General features: G+C 40.8%; 2 protein-coding genes across 2 annotated transcripts; both read left to right on the forward strand.

Annotated features, from left to right (window-relative positions):
* Positions 1–16: 16 nt before the first annotated feature.
* On the forward strand, positions 17–1,826 carry LOC307081551 (forkhead box protein N3-like; the record flags this gene model as incomplete). The annotated part of the gene is made up of 4 exons (XM_079744804.1): positions 17–590; positions 782–899; positions 1,203–1,258; positions 1,555–1,826. The coding sequence occupies 4 exons, from the start codon at positions 17–19 to the stop codon at positions 1,824–1,826; spliced, it is 1,020 nt and encodes a 339-aa protein (XP_079600930.1).
* A 1,048-nt stretch (positions 1,827–2,874) lies between these two features.
* On the forward strand, positions 2,875–15,596 carry LOC307081776 (atlastin-3-like). The gene is made up of 14 exons (XM_079745105.1): positions 2,875–3,007; positions 4,026–4,241; positions 4,935–5,069; positions 7,026–7,130; positions 7,233–7,283; positions 7,948–8,004; positions 8,183–8,275; positions 9,306–9,444; positions 9,733–9,860; positions 9,947–10,003; positions 10,554–10,625; positions 12,943–13,134; positions 13,356–13,595; positions 14,028–15,596. Exons 2-14 carry the CDS (start codon positions 4,044–4,046, stop codon positions 14,088–14,090), a joined length of 1,530 nt encoding a protein of 509 aa, XP_079601231.1. The 5' UTR covers positions 2,875–3,007; positions 4,026–4,043; the 3' UTR covers positions 14,091–15,596.
* Positions 15,597–18,995: the final 3,399 nt, after the last annotated feature.

Consider the following 18,995-nt stretch of genomic DNA (forward strand, 5'->3'; position numbering starts at 1 on the left):
TAGCACCTGGAGCATGATGGAGGCTAGTTCTGATACAATATCATCTCAAACAACCACTCTTGCTGGATCACAACCTCTCTATTCCTTGCAGACCTCTCCCTTTCCCCAATCCCCCACTTCACTTTCTCCCACTACCTTAGAATCCATCCAGTCTTCCCCTCTCTCTAACTCATCCTCCCACTGCTTAGATGAACATAATGCACAATGCCGTAGCCACGCAACCACATCCAACCACGACGACTTGATCTGCCTGAGCTGGCTGCATCAAAGGGGCAGCAACCTGCTACCCCTTCAGCCTCTGCCCAAGATCAACCTGCTGTCCAAACTACCAGAGAAGCCTCCGGCCTTCACGTCTGCTGATTCACTATCCCCCTCCTCGAACAAGCCCCCCTATTCGTTCAGCAGTCTGACCTTCATGGCGATTGAAGACTCGCCAAACAAGTTGCTTCCGGTGAAAGAGATTTACGAGTGGATCATCAACAGCTTTCCCTACTACGGGACAGCTTCTGGAGGATGGAGGAACTCTGTCCGCCACAATCTGTCTCTGAGCAAGAGCTTCGGGAGGATCCAGCGGGACAAATGCAAGGTAGGTGCCCACTGTTGCATGAGGTGAAACCATACCTCAAAATAACCCTATCTGACTAACTTTACCAAAAGCAGCTTTGGGTTTGTAATCTAAACGCCGTAACCTTTCTGTTTAGTGCAGCAGAATGAGTCAACTGCATTTGTTGTTTTCTTACAGTGCTGACAAAACGAGTGTCCTGTGTGTTTCAGTCAGTAGTAGGGAAGGGATCTCTGTGGTGTGTGTGTCCAGAGTATCGAGCATCACTACTAGAGGTGTTGAGGAAGACCCCTCACTACCACAGCACTTACAGCAATCTGGTCCACATGCCGGCCTTGTGAGTACCTGCCTACTCTTCATCCATGAGTTCATGTTCAGCTCTGTTGTGAACACTAACCTTTTCTCTACACTCCTCTGTGGTTTTAGTCATGGTTATTCATTACATGGTATGTAGTTCCCAAGTACATTGGTCAAGAATATATTAGGTTGATTGTATTCTGTAGTGGCGTTGGTTTTAAAATAATTGTACAAATATTGTATGAATGAACTGTTAACTCTAAATTATGTAGAACAGTATTGTAATTTTTTTATTCTAATCTAGAAGGTATTCAGTGTGGCTATGTTGCTTTCTGTCTACCAGGTGGGAAGGAGCTGACTATGGGACTTCTATGTTGTGCGATTCTGTGGACATTGCTGGTAAGTGGTGCCTGGTAAGACGGATTCAATACTGTTCCTCTGAATTATTCTAAGGCTGGTTTGTCAATGGAGTAACAGACCTCTTTGACTTCTACTGACCGGATGTTTCCTTAATTGTTGCTCTCTCGGCATGTAAAATGGTTGGTGTGTTTGTGTTCCGTTTCCATAGCAGCAACCTTCCTTAACCTTGGCAACCGATGGCCCCAGAATTAGGCTCTAGACTAGTCTTTGTCCCTTTGCTCTTTCTTCTTTTTTTATCGAATCGTTTCAATTCTAATTAGCCTTTTCTTGTGCAGAGGAGCTTGTCACCATAGAGTCTGTCGAGGAGGGGGGTGCCGGCGAGGAGATGGAAAAAGACCCCCTGTCAGACAGCGGGTACATAGAGCTGCACTACTACCAGTGTCACCAGTACCAGTACCTCGTGCTGCAGGGGGAGTCTGAGCTGGACTTGGAGTCAGTGGAGATCCTCCAGCTGGATGCAGACGCCCTGATCAGAGAAAATGTAATATTTAAGGCCAGCAGAGCAGCTTCAAATATGGGTCTTCAAGTTCAAACCAATAAGAGTTGATTCTACTTAAATATTTTAACAAATATGCGATAATGAAATGAAAAAGTCATTAGTAACTTTAAATTATTCATTTTTAGTTTTTGTTTTGAAATTTAAAGACAATTCACTGCCACTTATTGCCACTCCCAAATGCAGGGTTCATCAGATTTTCTTTCTGAAATCTTGAGTTGTCTTCAGAGTCAACAACTAAGCCTCATCATCTTTTTGGATGTTTATAGGAAAACAACGGTTCATCTTCTTAGTTCAGTTGTGTTTTTGCTGGTTTGAATTTAACAATAAAATGTAAATAATTTTCAGATAGGACCCTTAATATTATTATTTTTGTTGCTTTTATTATTATTTAAATATATTTTATGTAACGATATCAATACAATACATGAGCATCCTTGGGATCTTTACTTTAGATCCCATCAATCTGGATTATACAAATTCCAGTTTCAGATTATCGTAATTACCTTCTTTGATTTATGTATTATCAGATTGATAAGGCAATTATCAATATTTAAAACAAACCTTCCACAAAGGTTTGTTTGTGGAACGTTTGTGCAGGGGTTCCTGTCTGTATGTGTCGCATTTCATATACAACAGCGTTCATCACAACAACGGTACTTAAGATAATCACAAATGGGTCGACGCTATGGGAATAAAACACCCCTCTCCTTCCAACAACTCTTAGCCCTTAGCCCATTTTCTTCAAACGGTGTTAGACCTGTTTGTAAGTTCTGGGCTTCTGCAGAACCATGTTGGTGCAACATGGCAGCAGGTGGAAGAGGACCCTCTCCCCACTTGGATATGAAAGGCTCAAACTAAGGTAACTAAAACACAATGATTCTTATTTTAATTTGGATAATATACTAAATAAACAAACGTATGAGTGCTATATTCTATTTCTGCTAAATCCGTTCCGATAGATGGCACTCAATTGTACACTGGACCTTTAAACAGACAGTGTAATCCTCGTCAGGTGTTCTTCGTTTTGTTGATAATGTCTGAAAGCCACTGTTATCAACAAAACTTCATTACCCATACTGCATTGGGACTGTGAGTACGGAAACGGGAAAGTTTCGTACTGGGGATAAAGTTTTTGCAGCCTGTGTTTATGTTGCCCTCAAAGTAACTTTTTGACGTCTGTCTGGCTCATATGCTTTCGTCTTGACATCCTCTGTTTCAAAAAACCGAAGGTAAATATTGGTGATATGTTTAATGTTTTAGAAGGATAAAGTCTGCTTCTAATATTTGTACGTTATAATATTGCCACGCATTCGCTTCACCAGCTAACTGGCTAAGGATTAGCAAAGATCAGCAGCTAGCTGTGTTGTGGGTTTATGGCTTCAGACCGCCTGACGTAGAAAATATGTCGTTGCAGATTAAGAAAAGTTTTTTTGCATAGAAAGACAAGTTAAAATACATTTTATGTCTGGGTGTTTCAAGATGGACGTCTGAAAACCAGTCTGGCTAGGTTTGTTTTGAGAGCTTCAGGCGAACCTCCCAGCCATGTATTGCTCATATTTAACATTTCACTTGGTACTTTTTGCAAAAGTTTAACGGACATCGGTAAACTATATTAACATTTGAAAAGATGATCGTTTCTTACGGGCTGAAGCTAGTTTTAGACATGTTTTTAAAGGACTAGTCATTACTAATCCGATACAGGATATCTTCAGAGTTTGAACAATGCTTCAGGTGTAACTTTGAGGTTTCTGTACAGACGGTACATTCATTGCTATAAAATGAATGGAATGTCTAGTACTATGTACCACACCTAAAGTTTAACAACCATCTGGTAAAAATAGCACTGGTCCGTAAGTATGAGAGTAAGAATCAGAATAAGCAAATATTAATAATGAAGAAAGAAGAGAAAAGTAAAGGCAACCACTTTGTGTTGCTAATAAGCTATGGTTGATTTGTGTCATGCAAACACCTCCCCTTTTAGGAACGTTTTACAGAGTCACAATGAAATGTATTGAACTCTAAAAGGAGGTCTGTTTATGGGTTCAAATATTTTCTATCCACTAGCCAAAGGGGAATACAGTGTAACAGCCATACAACCACCCTGTAGTTGTTACACAGAGCCAAACATTGTCTCATGTAAAATTATTTCTTATCATGGGATTTCTTTGCTGTTGGCTCCCCAATGTGTGTGTGTGTGTGAGCGGCATGTGAGTGTCATTCACAAAGTTTCATGTTTGACATCCACAGAGTGCTGCACTGCTAACCATGGTCCCTGGTCCAGTTCAAATCGTAACTGTGTGCAAGGAGGACCACTCCTTTGCGTTGGACACTGAGGCTTTGGGACGGATCCTTCTCGCCCCGGAGATCCGAGACAAACATGTCGTTGTTCTGTCGGTCGCCGGAGCCTTCCGGAAGGGGAAGAGTTTCCTGCTGGACTTCATGCTGCGCTACATGTATAGGACGGTAAGTTTCTTCGTGGTCCTGCTGCAAATATTGAAAATGCTTATCCTGTTCTGCTACTATACCACTGAAGAATTACAAAGGGCATATAAATCTGTATTTAAATGTATTTATTTGCATATTTTGAAGAGGCACCCGTACTTCAATAAACAATTGGAGAGAACAGTGGGAGTAAGGTCGATTTTGAAAGCATCCAACTGAAAAACCCCACCCTTCCTCCACACCCTCCAAAGCCACTCCTCTAAAACACATTACCATCTCTCTAGCTTACGCAGTAGGACTGCCTACTCTTTCAATGAGCAATGAGTGCACCGGGTGCGTGCAGGTAGCCATAGGTTGACAGGTAGGACCTCCAATTATTTAATTTGGCCGAATGAAATGATCAGAAGTGGTAATCACAGGTCTGTGACAGCCACAGATATCAGATTTTTTTGCTTTTGTCAGAGCATTTGATTTATTGATCGTAGATGAGATCTAAAGAGAATTTCAACAAATAACAAAAATGCCTGTAAAATAAATCCCCTGTGAGGCCACCACAGTCAACCAGTATAAAATATATATTATTTTGAGGTCACTTAGTAACTTATATAGGATAATAGAACATTTTGAAAGATTTGTTTGAAGAGGTCTCCTTGGATAAAAAAATTGGTGAATATGACTAAGGGTAAAATGTATTAAAAAAAAAATCTTTCTCAGTCGGATGAAAACTGGCTTGGAGGGGATGAAGAGCCTCTGACTGGATTCTCTTGGAGGGGAGGCTCAGAACCAGAGACAACCGGCATTCAGCTCTGGAGTGAGGTCTTTCTTGTCCAGAAGAGTGATGGAACAGAGGTACGTCAACTAGAGCCCGACCGATAAAGGATTTTTAAAGCCGATACCAATACAAATATTTGGTGATTTAAAAATCCAATATAACAGATTTCCCTAACACTGGTTATTTGTAGTTAATTATGAGTCCTCACTAAAATAATAAGGTAAGTCAGTTTAAAAATAAACTTTATTTTATTGTTTTATTGGCAGAACAGAAATGTACGGAACCCGTAAAGGGACATGGGGTATTTTTTTTTTTTACGTTTCTCGTGAGCACGAGAAAGTAGGCCCATCTCGTACGCGTGCGTGAGTGTGTGTGTGTGTGTGTGTGAGTGGACGAGCGAGGGAGCGAGCGCTAGTGTGTATGTCAGTTAAGTGAAGTAATGAACGAGTCCGGTTGTGTGTAAGAAAGATTAAAGTAGGTTTAAATCTACTTATTGGAAAATCTTTCCAATATTTTGTTTATTTCCAATAGCTTTGGCCAGAGTCCTGCACGGGTCCACCATTTGAGAGCCGCATCCGCGAAGTTCAGCACCAGATCCGCCCCGTCACCCGTGATAATATCAAAATGAAATCCGCACCTGCCCGGACCCGTTAATATTTGGCCCTTTACCCGACCCGTGCCCACGATAAATCACACACAAGCTAAAATCATTAAAATATATTTGCTTTATTTTTAACTCGCACTATTGGAGCACATATACCCTCTTGCGCTCTGCCTCCAACTATGAGATGGTTAGTGTTCCACCTTTCCTGCTGTCGGCTCCCAGACCGTAGTCGAGGAGCACAGGGGAGACGTTCCCTCCAGGGCCGATGCTCTCTCTGGGGCAACACCCTTCATTTCGACCGGCAGTGGGTCTGCTTATAGGTCGGAATATGGTTGGAATGTAGCGGCCATTCCAACCATAGGCTGGGTACTTTATTCTTCTATTCTTCTATCATCACAACCGGACTCGTTCATTACTTCACTAAACTGACATGCACACTAGCGCTCACTCTCCTCGCTCGTCCACTTACTCGCAGACGTCACTCACACACACACTCTCACACACACACACACCCACTCGCACACAAGTTCTGGTAAATAAAATGTGTAGAAATACAAACTTAAGATATGAAACTCAAAGTCCTTTGACCAAAAACACAATAATATATATTTTTTCTTTTTTTAATAAATATTTATTAATCGGCCATTATAAATGCCAATACCAATAGTTTGGAAAATGCCTAATATCGGCCAATAATGCGATGGCTCAACAATCAAGAATGTTTTTAGAAAATAGCTTTTTCCTTAAAAACATCAGTAAGTGGTGGAGAAGACAAATAGATATTTATGTTATTTTGTTATCACGTGGGAAATGACGTTTTTGCAGCAGGCAAACAATAAACTCATGATAGAGAGGAACCCAGTGAACATAGTTCAAATAATAATAATACACACATTCTAAAAAAGTCCAGAAGATTCTAGAGGGCTGTAGTTAAAAAGGTAAAAGGAAAAGGCGCTCGACTCATTGGAAAGTCGGATGGCAGTGTGCCGGAAGGACCTCCAATGTTGCTCTGTGGGACAGCGAGGCAGAATGAGGCCCTTGCTCCTCTGCTTGACCTGAGTGTGGTGGAGCGGATGAGCGGCGTTGTACATAATGCCGAGCAGTTTGGTCCCCATCCTCCTCGCTGCAATCACTCTCACCAAACGAAAGCCAGCCGGCAGGCCGTGCTTTCTTAGCCAGTGGGTCGGTCCAGTTGGCACGCGATTTGAATGCTGCTGTACCAACACATAACCGTATGGAACATGTGCAGCATTGTCCTGTGCACACTGAAGGAACCCAAGCCTCTTTAGTAAATACAAATGGTAAAACCTCCTGATACCACTTCCTAAAATAAGTTTTTTTTAACTGGGGGGGAAATCCAATCAACTTTGAGTGAGGTTTTTAATGGACTTATTATTATTTTTTAGCACAATTTAATACTTTTCTGCAGGTGGCTGTGTTGTTGATGGACACCCAGGGGGCTTTTGACAACCAATCCACTGTAAAGGATTGTGCCACCATTTTTGCCCTCAGCACCATGACCAGCTCTATGCAGGTAATTTTGTATATCAATCATGCTTTATGTCATGTTATTTGATTATTGAAAAAGTGAATAGTACCGTTCTATAATGTGCTGTTCCTCTAATGTGTCTTCTAGATCTACAATCTCTCCCAGAACATACAAGAAGATGATCTGCAGCAGCTTCAGGTTTGTGCAATTTAACGTAGTAAAGGGAAGGACAATGATATTGTTTGAAATATAATTGTACTGGTAAAACTTGAAATGTTAAGATTTTGGTGGTGGAAATTGCCATTTTGTTTCCTTAGCCAGTTTCAGATTAGACAATGGATGCCATTCTAATTACTGTGCTTCAGTTCAGAGCGTAGGCAAATGATGACAGCCTGCATGCTAAATGTGTTTGCACAATGCAAGACTGCATAAAGAAGCGGCTAGCCTAGCTCAGAGAGCAGAGTGCACCTTAACTCTAACTAACCTTATTTCAATAATTTCCCTATAACTAACTAAAATATATGTGTCTATCCCTTACTTTTCAGAATTTAGTCTAAGACTAAATTCGGAATTTGTCCAGTTCTTCTGGTCTTTAACCTTGAAGTGATTGCTAAATTTTCATCCTCTCTTTAGGCATTTCTTGACTAACCTGATGCAAATTGTGTGAAGGAGATCCAGTACAAGTAGCCATTGTGTTATTTGTCAGTTACTCAACCACTCCTTTTTATCGTAGCCAATAAAATGTTATACAGAATTTCTTTAGGGCAAGATGTGCGTAACCTTATTCAGCTACAAGGCCACTCCATTTCCACTGAATTGTCTTCTATTTTCTAACAGCCGCTGCCTTATCTCTCCCGTACAGCTGTTTACTGAGTATGGACGACTTGCCTTGGATGAAATCTTTCAGAAGCCCTTCCAGGTGCAAAAACCTCTTTACTTTGTCCCAAATGTTTTTAATAATTCCCAGTAATAGTAATAGAAATCAGATTGATTAGATAACATTCAGATTAATACCTTTTTTAAGTCATGAATCTGAATCTAGCCTTAGTAAAAAAAGTTTCTTCTTTTTTTACTAAGGCTATTCCCTCTTTCAACAGTCCTTAATGTTCCTAATCCGGGATTGGAGCTTTCCCTACGAATACAATTACGGGCTTAAAGGTGGCAAGGAATTCCTTGAGAAAAGATTACAGGTAAAGTTTTTACATTAGTAGTGAATTGAGCCATACGGAAAAGTTTGACCAGCTTTTTAGAAATATTATCATTTGGGTTTGAAGAACTATGTTGTAAATTAAATATTATAAGTGTGACCATGTCGGACACGGCCATCAACGCTCCACAAATCCACACGTACGTTGACATACCCTCTCGGTGTTGGCATCATTTGCATCTTTTGCCAAATGAAAACGTGTTGCTGCATGTTCATTTTCTGAAAGAAATGCGGGAGCCTGTGTGCACTATTCCGTGAGTATGCTAATGCTAGCAAGGGTCCCTGGTACATTTTGAGACAGACTTGTGATTGATTAAATGTGTCTTACAAGTTATAGATCCCTGGGGTTCTCTGGAGCAGACTTGTAATTGATTGGACAATGGCAGCTCATTTGCTTAATCAAATCTTTACCTAAATCTGCTAATCGGCCAAACCATTTGAAATCGATCAAAATAATATCATAAGGTCGGGTAGTATTAAGGTGTATGTAGACAAAATTGTGGGTCAATTTTTTTCTACATTATGGGGCCTTGAGGCAAAACGGGTTCCCAAATACCAAGTTGTTGTTTTTTTTCTAAAACGGGGTGTTACGGTATGACCACGAGCAAACTTTTCTCCTTACTTCAAGTCTTCATATGCCTATTTAATTTGACAACTCCCAGGTGTTCAGGTTTGGAGTGGGAGATTTAAGCGTATTTGCCCCATTCGCTCTCCATATTGATCACAATAGTGTGGCTTGCTTTGCAACCACACTAATGAGAAAAAACAGGACATAAGTTCGGAGCAGAGTGATACGTTCACAAACTGGTGGGGGTAGACTGGCAAAGGAACCTAGGGTTTGACACTTATTTAGGTTGGCATCACGCTATTACTTAGTTCTAATACAATAGCGTTGGTTATTATGTTGAAGATCATCAAAGAGACGTTAAGACATATTCCATTTTGGGTATACTGGCCCTTTTTATTGTCTGTCGTTAACTTGTTTCCTTCCTTCCTGCCGGCCTTTCCTTTAGGTCAAGGATGCTCAGCACGAGGAGCTGCAGACCGTGAGGGAGCACATCCACTCCTGCTTCACGGACATCTCCTGCTTCCTGTTGCCCCATCCGGGCCTGAAAGTGGCCACCAGCCCTTCTTTCGAGGGCCAACTCTATGGTGAGCTCCTGACTCTTTGCTTATAACGTGAGGAAGGGCCTACCATGCTCTGTGAAAATGTTAGATTATTGGTGTGATTGCTTGCAAGGCAGTATTCTTGTGGTATGCTGATGCTAGCACAAGTCAGCATGTTTGCCCAACAGCTTTATTTAATATAGGGGTGCCCTGATCCAGCTATGCCATATAGAAGCATCTGCTATGCTAAATCGAACATGCTATTACATGCCTGTCTGCTTGTTAGTATTAAGTATTATTATTAAACTTATTATGATTGACATGTTTTGCTAGATGTGGCCCCAGATTTTAAAGAGCAGCTGAGGAGTCTCATCCCTGCTCTGCTGCATCCTGACAATCTGGCTGATAAAGAGATCAATAGCAACAAGGTTACCTGCAGGGGCCTGCTGGAGTTCTTCAAGGTGATGTCCTCTCTCTCGTAGACCCGCTGCTCAATCTGAATCGGCATTCTCAGCGCTGACATGGGGTGCTTCTTCTGTACTTGCAGGCATACATCAAGATTTACCAAGGAGAGGACTTGCCACATCCAAAGTCTATGCTACAGGTGGGTTTCAATGAACATCGTTTATGTTATCGGTTAAATTATTCATACATTACTCGGAAGCAACTAAGTAATGACAGGACAGGATGCTCCTGGGTAAATAAACTTTACACAACTTGACAAAAAAAGACAATACACTAACAGTACTGTGGGGCAACAGCGACTAGGCGGTCCTGAAATAAGTTAATGCTTTGCCATTCGATCAGCATGGTCTGTAATGACGTGCATGTACATCTGCCTCCATTTGAATAGGTTGGTGATTGATGGCTATGACCACAAACCATATCTGTGGTTTAGCTTTTAAAGGTCTACCAATGAAATGTACACATGTCCCTATTTGATCTCTTTAGTGGTAATACTAGAAATTATTCCCGAAAGTTCCAAAATTTTTTAAGAAGGACAAAGAGTTCCAAATGGAACTCTGTGTCCTTTTCTAAAGGCGGAAAACAAATGCAACGTATTATTATTACATTATAATCACCCTATTTTATTAACGTTATTGTTTATTAACTAAACATGACGCATGTCTTTTTATTACGTTCTTGTTCCAAAGGCAACAGCGGAAGCCAACAACCTGGCAGCTGTGGCAACGGCCAAAGACCAATACTACAAGAACATGGAAAAGGTGGGTCAGTCGTTAGAGTGAGTGAAGAGGGGAATGATTTAGGCTTGCTATTGGACAGCTTTTTTTTGACATTATAAGAAATGAATTTAGTCATTATAAATGAGTTTTCTGTGGATGAATTACCCATGAGGAGCTTTGGAAATTGTAGTTACCTGGAATAGAGTCTGTAATTCGAATTAATGCTAGTCAGATATCAAAAATAAATGGCTGATTCTTAGGCAAGCCTTTTGAACATATAACCTACTTCATTATGATCAAACTACCTTCTATATCTCCTGGGATTACTATCCCATCTTACCTTTTTGCTTTTGCTTTAGATGTAGGTACATCATAATGAATCTGACAACAGTTGATGGGTGACACCCTCTAGGACTCTCTGTACAGCGAACTTTGTTTATAGATAAATTATTAATGTATCACAAGTCTGCCTCTAAAACAACATCCCTTATTTTGGTACCCGTCAAGAAAAATGGAGCTGAGTTCATATACGTCCAGTCACTGATTTTATATACAGTGGGGCAAAAAACTATTTAGTCAGCCACCAATTGTGCAAGTGCTCCCACTTAAAAAGACGAGAGAGGCCTGTAATTTTCATCATAGGTAAACCTCAGCTATGAGAGACAAAATGAAAAAAAAATCCAGAAAATCACATTGTCTGATTTTTTTTAAGAATTTATTTGCAAATTATGGTGGAAAATAAGTATTTGGTCACCTATAAACCAGCAAGATTTCTGGCTGTCACAGACCTGTAACTTCTTCTTTAAGAGGCTCCTCTGTCCTCCACTCGTTGCCTGTATTAATGGCACCTGTTTGAACTCCTTATCAGTATAAAAGACACCTGTCCACAACCTCAAACAGTCACACTCCAAACTCCACTATGGCCAAGACCAAAGAGCTGTCAAAGGACACCAGAAACACAATTGTAGACCTGCACCAGGCTGGAAAGTTTGAATCTGCAATAGGTAAGCAGCTTGGTGTGAAGAAATCAACTGTGGGAGCAATTGTTAGGAAATGGAATACATACAAGACCACTGATAATCTCCCTCGATCTGGGGCTCCACGCAAGATCTCACCCTGTGGGGTCAAAATGATCACAAGAACGGTGAACAAAAATCCCAGAACCACATGGGGGGACCTAGTGAATGACCTCCAGAGAGCTCGGACCAAAGTAACAAAGGCTACCATCACTAACACACTACGCCGCCAGGGACTCAAATCCTGCAGTGCCAGACGTGTCCCCCTGCTAAAGCCAGTGCATGTCCGGGCCAGTTTGAAGTTTGCTAGAGAGCATTTGGATGATCCAGAACAGGATTGGGAGAATGTCATATGGTCAGATGAAACCAAAATATAACTTTTTGGTAAAAACTCAACTCGTCGTGTTTGGAGGAGAAAGAATGCTGAGTTGCATCCAAAGAACACCATACCTACAGTGAAGCATGGAGGTGGAAGCATCATGCTTTGGGGCTGTTTTTCTCCCAAGGGACCAGGACGTCTGATCCGTGTGACGGAAAGAATGAATGGGGCCATGTATCGTGAGATTTTGTGTGAAAACCTCCTTCCATCAGCAAGGGCACTGAAGATGAAACGTGGCTGGGTCTTTCAGCATGACAATGACCCCAAACACACCGCCCGGGCAACGAAGGAGTGGCTTCGTAAGAAGCATTTCAAGGTCCTGGAGTGGCCTAGCCAGTCTCCAGATCTCAACCCCATAGAAAATCTTTGGAGGGAGTTGAAAGTCTGTGTTGCCCAGCGAAGGCCCAAAAACATCACTGCTCTAGAGGATCTGCATGGAGGAATGGGCCAAAATACCAGCAGCAGTGTGTGAAAACCTTGTAATGACTTACAGAAAATGTTTGACCTCTGTCATTGCCAACAAAAGGCATGTAACAAAGTATTGAGATGACCTTTTGTTATTGACCAAATAATTATTTTCGACCGTATTTTGCAAATAAATTCTTTAAAGATCAGACAATGTGATTTTCTAGATTTTTATTTTTTTCATTTTGTCTCTCATAGCTGAGGTATACCTATGATGAAAATTGCAGGCCTCTCTCATCTTTTTAAGTGGGAGAAATTGCACAATTGGTGGCTGACTAAATACTTTTTTGCCCCACTGTACGTCCTCAGTGTTGTCTTCCGATTGGTTCATACAGGAAATCGTCCGGGATTTTGTCGGGTAAGACTGCGTGTGTGAAAAAGGGCTTTAGATGAATTTAGGGATTAGGCATCTGCAGCCATGGAGTTTCAACTCTCCTGCAAATGGTCGATTGGGTCTGGGTGAGGCGTGTAACACCGATCTGTGCCTCCGTCTCACTAGGTGTGTGGTGGAGATGTCCCTTACGTCAGCCAGGACGCCCTGGATGAGAAGCACAACTTCTTCTTCACCGAGGCGCTCCACTCCTTCTCCTCCACCAAGAAGATGGGCGGGGCCGAGTTCTGTGAGCGCTACCTTCACCAGCTGGAGATAGAGCTTCAGGAAATGTTGCAGTCTTTCAGCAAACACAACCAAGTACATAAAACACACACACACACACATTCATGCTGTTTTTGCGTTGCAGTGCATGTTCTTCTGAGTTGTTGTTTTTTGTGTGCAAACAAAAGCAGGTAGTACCTTTCTAAAGGAAACATTAAAATCCACTGTGAATTCTTCATCCAGCGTGTGCTTTGTTGAGAATCCCCCCCAAATAATGAGTTTCTTCATGTATTTATTTTTTTCCTTTTTTCTTCTAGTCAAAGAATCTGTTCAGTGCCTTCCGGACGCCCGCGGTGCTGTTTGTCCTGGTCTGCTTCCTGTACGTGCTGTCGGGCCTCCTGCTGTTTATCGGTCTCTCCACAATTGCCTTTACGTGTGACTGTGTGGTGGGACTGGCCATGGTCGCCATGCTCACCTGGGCCTTCATCCGCTACTCTGGCCAGTACCGGAGTGTTGGAGGCGCCATCGACCAGGCTGCAGGTGTCATCCTGGAGCAGGTAAAGGGCTTCAACAGTCTTGGTAGTGGGTCAAGGATTGGTAGTGGGTGTGGCTTGGATTCAGGAAGTTGCAAGGGCTGTTTATTAGCATTACACATATTTATATATTTTCATTAAAGGCCACAACCCAAAGCAAAATTTGTGTTAACCTTTTGTCACCCAAACTTTTTTTATTTAACCATAACGTTTGTTATAATTGTTTCAAATTGTTTGAAACAAATATAACAAACCTTTTTAATAGCGTTCTTCAATTATCCTGTGATTATCTTTGAACTATCCCCAATGGCATTCTAGATATCTGATGTAAATACTAGGTTTGTTCACAAGGGATTTGTCTACAGACTGGTTTAGAAGCCTCTATTTGTCTGTAGACATGGTAAAGCCCCACCAACGTATATAAAGTTAATATTTGTTCTGCTTTGTTTTTCCCAGGCCACCGCTGTGGTGAATAAATCAAGAGGAACCAATGTCGGTCCAAAGATGAAATCCAGCTAGAGGGTCTCCCAACCTTCATAGTCCTGATGCAACGCAAGCAGTGCACAACACACACACAGCATTTACATAGGCTTCTTCTTGCTTCCCCTGCAGGCAACCCCGCAGCAAAAACCTAAGTCCAGACTAGGTCATCACAGGGTGAAACTCTGATGCTGGTTCACCAGCATCTCTTCATATGCACAATATTTTACTCTTAAGAAGTCCTAAAAGGAAAGAGATCAAATTCCTTTTCAGTACAATAACTCACTGTTGTTGTGTTCCTTACTGCCGTTCTTGTACATGTTTACATTGTTCTTTACAGACAACCCTGTCTACGTACATCTTTCAGCACAAACAGTGAGGGGTTTGGACCTTTCTATTGAATGAATGGGACCATCGGTTGAGGACCATTGATGCAGAACAATTTGCAGAACAATTTGCTAGATCATGCTCACTTTATTTCCATACATACTCATTATTTTGTTGCTGTAGTTTCCAAGCTTGGTGGCCTTAAATGCATTCCAATCGCTTTCCATTATTTTGAAATGTTCGACTTAAATTCCATTTTCTACATTATTAACTTTGAAATGGAAACAAAGCACTTTTGTATGTGTTTCATATAAACTTCTATGCTGCTTTAACTAAATAAATATGCAAGTCTGAAATGGCTTTCATGTAAAATGGGTTGTTTTAAATCTGGGGACCCCAAAGATGAAGGCTTAGTTGCATACTAGACTTTCTTAAAGCTTTACAGTCAGCCAAAGAGCGTTTGGAACAGTATGCTTCAAAGCTACATATTCAGGAACTTCCTTTCTGTCTTTTCCTGTATATACATTTATATTAATAAAACAAAATACTGTTCTAAGAAAGGGTTTTATCCATGTGTAATGCAAAAACAAAATTGTATTTGTTTACTTTTATTTAACAGCAATGTAAAATTCCTATTCCATAACTGAATATTTTTGAACCAATCAGAACCATTGTTTCATTCGTCAGAGATGCCGTTGTTTGAGTAACTTTTGAACAAACCATTTGAACAAAGGATTGACACTAACTGATTAAGTGATGTTGACATATCAATAACCTTATAAGATGGAGCAGTTCACTTGATATTTCATTGGCATGTATCTATAATTTGTCTTTAAAATATTCGTATACCATTAACAAATTCAAATAAATCTCTTCTATGCATGTTGGTAGATTTCTATCAGAGTAAATTGGCTGTATGTAATTTATTTTCATTATATATTTCACTATATATTTCATTTTCAGCCATTCAATCAATGTTAAAAAATGTAAGAGAATTTTAAGAGGTATTTTCAGAACAAAAAAAGACACATTTTATGTTTTTCATACCAGAAAACGTCAACCAAATTTTCTCTACATATGCAGACTGCTTTTTTTCATTCTAAAAGTAAATTCTTTAAATAACGCATCTATTGAATGTTATCTTTTAAAAATTATGGCCCAGGATTTAATTATTTAAAAGCTTTTATAAAATATTAAACCCAAGGGATTTTGCCTGCGTCTGGTGTTTTTTCATTTTTAACTAGCTTAAATGAAGGGAACCTTGACTTAGATGAAATAAGTCGTGACAGGCCCGTTTCTCGGTTTGCATATGCCCCCCGAAGCCATCATTCTTTTCCCCAAAAACAATTAGGAATTACTGTGTGTTTAAAAAGAACACTCGCTTCCAGTATGTGAAATATAAATCATGTTTGGAGGGAAATTAGCGATACTGTTCATCATCCACTCCCTCTCAATATGTCTTATGGGGCAATGTTTCCATCACCCAGTACAGCAAGGTCGGCAATTTTTGGCACAAGATAGGCACATGTCAACATACATTTAGCCAATCAGCGTCCTTGAATATGATACATTTATTTCCCCAAGCACAGTCAGTCTGTGGCTGAGTAAGGGACACCTGACATTGACATTGACAATGATCTCCTCATTTCGCAGCCTTGCAGCTGCCCCAAAAAATATGTTTGTAATGGTGTTTTCGAGATGCCTCGTACATCACCCGCACGAGTTGCAAAGTGGGAAATCTCCCAGCTTTCTTACGGCGTTTCACCGAGGCACGCCCCTTTATGGTCGGTCCCACTCAGGATTCTGAGAGTCAACCGGGTTCAGTGAGTTTGACCATATAACTTGACAAACAAAAATGTCTGCGCCTGTAAAGAGATGTATTTTCTTTGTATTTCTACCACGGTGGTCATTTTAATGTTGATTTTAAATGCTCTGACACTTCATTACATTGCCACTTTAATCCAGTCACGAATTTATGCACTGCACGGTCTTGCTGTGCAACATTGTAAGTTGTGTTTGTTTTCAAGCTGTTTTGCTAAAGAGACTAATGTAGCTTATAATAACAATGACTAACCAATGACTCACAAAGACAAACAGGAACACTATTGCCGCCTTCAAAACAGCTCAGAGGTTCGGAAGCTGTTACGTGTCTTTGCGTAAACCTTCCCTACCCTATGACATAAAAACGAAAAAAATGTTATTTGGGAGACTAGACTTCATAACAATTACAAGTATGGATGCCCGCAGGGACTTTTTTGCGCTTTTTTGCTGGATCAGATCAGTCAATTATTAGAACTGCTTGCGATGGTTGAACATGAGCGAGTATTATCAGGTGATGTTTATAATTGTAAGCTATATTGTATCATAATGCAAATGTTAGAATTGGTGTTAAGTTCGCCTCTTAGTGCTTGCTGCAAGTTCAATTTAGTCACTGAAATGGGCAGCCGTTGTTGTGACGTGATATCAGAGGACTCGCGTTGCTTTACTTCCGCACGAAACACAGAGCGAAAACTCCACCATAACAGAGTGTTCAAAGCACTTTCCTCCGAGCTTATGGTGTGATCCAGATACCTCGGACACCAGCCTTCCGAGTTTCACGTCATTTCCGGTCTCGGAGCACTTATAGCGTTCCCGAATTTGTGATTGTGTCATGAAATTGGCTAGTCGTTTATTGTTAGCTACATTAGCCTCTTTAGCAAACAAGCTCGAAAACAAACAACACAACTTTCCATAGAATTGCACGCACAGCAAGATCGTGCAATGCTTAAATTGGTGACCGGAATAAAGTAGAAATGTAATCAAGTGTGTAAGAGCATTTTAAATCGATATTAAAATAACCAACCAGGTACAAATAAAAAGAAAATCAATCTCTTCATGGGCGCATTTTTTTAGAGAGCGTCATCACGCGGGTCTACGCTCAGAATTCCGACAGATGAAGACAAAAAGGGGGCGTGCCTCCGAGAAATGCCGCAAGAAAGCTGGGAGATTTCTCGACTTCCGACTCGGAAGGCTGGCATCAGAGGAATCTGGAGCACAGCATTATGGTCCGAACCCCCGAAACTCCCTGAAATTCTGAGCGTTTTGAAGTGCTACAAGCCAGGAAATCACGTCACAAGAGCAGCTTGTGCGGGTGGTGTTCGAGGCACGTACACCACCCGTTTTTTTATACATGTTTTTTAATATGAATATTGCCACCTACACACATGTTATAAGAGTCCAAGCTGCCAAGAGAGCTTGTCTCTCCTGACATCAAAGTGTCAAAGGCCCTGAATGGCGGTCTTATTTAACTTGAACTTTCATAAAAAAATATACAAAAATCATCCTCCTTCTTTCAATGTCTTTTCATTCTACACATTTCTGAGCACTGGGGTTTGCACAATTATGTGGTGTATGATGCTACTTGAGTCTCTGGGATTGGCCGTCAGCCCCGCAAGGGACTGATCCAGGGAAATTAAACTCACCTGTGTGATCCATCAAGAGGCTCAAAATAAAGGACCGTATGGAGACAGAGAAGGAGAGGCATGTGTTGTTGGAGCTATTTTTTTATTACTCGTGGATTTAGAGGAATGCTGCTACTGGATTGCCTTTGTGTGTCAAACGATTACTCGGCCACTACACGTTCAGGGTGGTGGCCTAATTTTTTATACTTTTTATAATCAAACAAATTTGTTTCTTACATTTAGAATAACATGTTAGGAAAATTCGGCATCTCAATCTTGCACATTTGGGAGATGTTATAATGCAGATTCGGTAAATATGTTTTCAGAAGCTTCTTGCTGTAGGGGAGCCCCATTTGTTCCTTTTTATTTTCCGTATCCGTAGATTCCAATTGCTGCTGTCAACTTGACATCACTTTTCTCAAATCAAACACCTGAGGTGTTTTTCACGGATCTAGATTATTTTCCTATTAAAGTTTGCAAAGTAGGAGCCCACAAAAAGAATCTTGGATAGGGCACCACAAAAGCTAGATACGGCCCTGGTTGTGACGCAAGCCTGTGCAGTTGGTTTGCGGAAGGCTGCAATAATAATGCACGTCAGATGTATGTTATAACTTCCTGGTTCCCCTACCCTGTATGATTGTATGCGTTTACGTCCTTGCGTCCTTCGTTTTTCGCTCGATTCATGATATGGCTTTATTGTCTATTCGCGCATTGATCTCTCGAGTGAAATCTGCTTTGGTGAAATTTGTGTCCCTTGTTTCCTTATATGGTGATCGGCGTCGTGGCCCGCCTTGTTGCCAGGCGCGCGCACCGCTGCCGCTGCCATTTACTTCCATATTTGGAAGTGAGTGAAGTTTGGAGGGTGGGGAGAGGGCTAGAGAGGCGAGTGAGAGTATTTTCTCCGTTACCTTTTTTATGCACTTGTCTGCAGAATATTGGTCAAAAAGACTTGGCATTTTTCCAGGTTTTAGACATATACCGGCATATTCATTAACAGTTTTAGTTCTAAATCTTTTCAACCATGTTTAAATTCTCAAATGATTAAACGATAAAGTAATACAAAATATAATGCAGAAAAGTAAATTATTTTAAATGAAGTATACATTCATGATACAAACACATAATTCCTATACATTCCAATCAAGAGTTACAATTTATTGTACATGTTATCCAAAAA

This window comes from Pollachius pollachius (genome assembly GCF_949987615.1).
Source record: "Pollachius pollachius genome assembly, chromosome: 10".
NCBI lineage: Eukaryota > Metazoa > Chordata > Actinopteri > Gadiformes > Gadidae > Pollachius > Pollachius pollachius.

Bases quoted from the DNA above. Each gene is read 5' to 3' on its own strand.
- LOC307081776 (XM_079745105.1), top strand. From the start codon at position 4,044: ATGGTCCCTGGTCCAGTTCAAATCGTAACTGTGTGCAAGGAGGACCAC. The intron at 5,070-7,025 runs GTACGTCAACTA...ACTTTTCTGCAG, and splicing joins AGAAGAGTGATGGAACAGAG to GTGGCTGTGTTGTTGATGGA. The intron at 10,626-12,942 runs GTGGGTCAGTCG...CCGTCTCACTAG, and splicing joins ACTACAAGAACATGGAAAAG to GTGTGTGGTGGAGATGTCCC.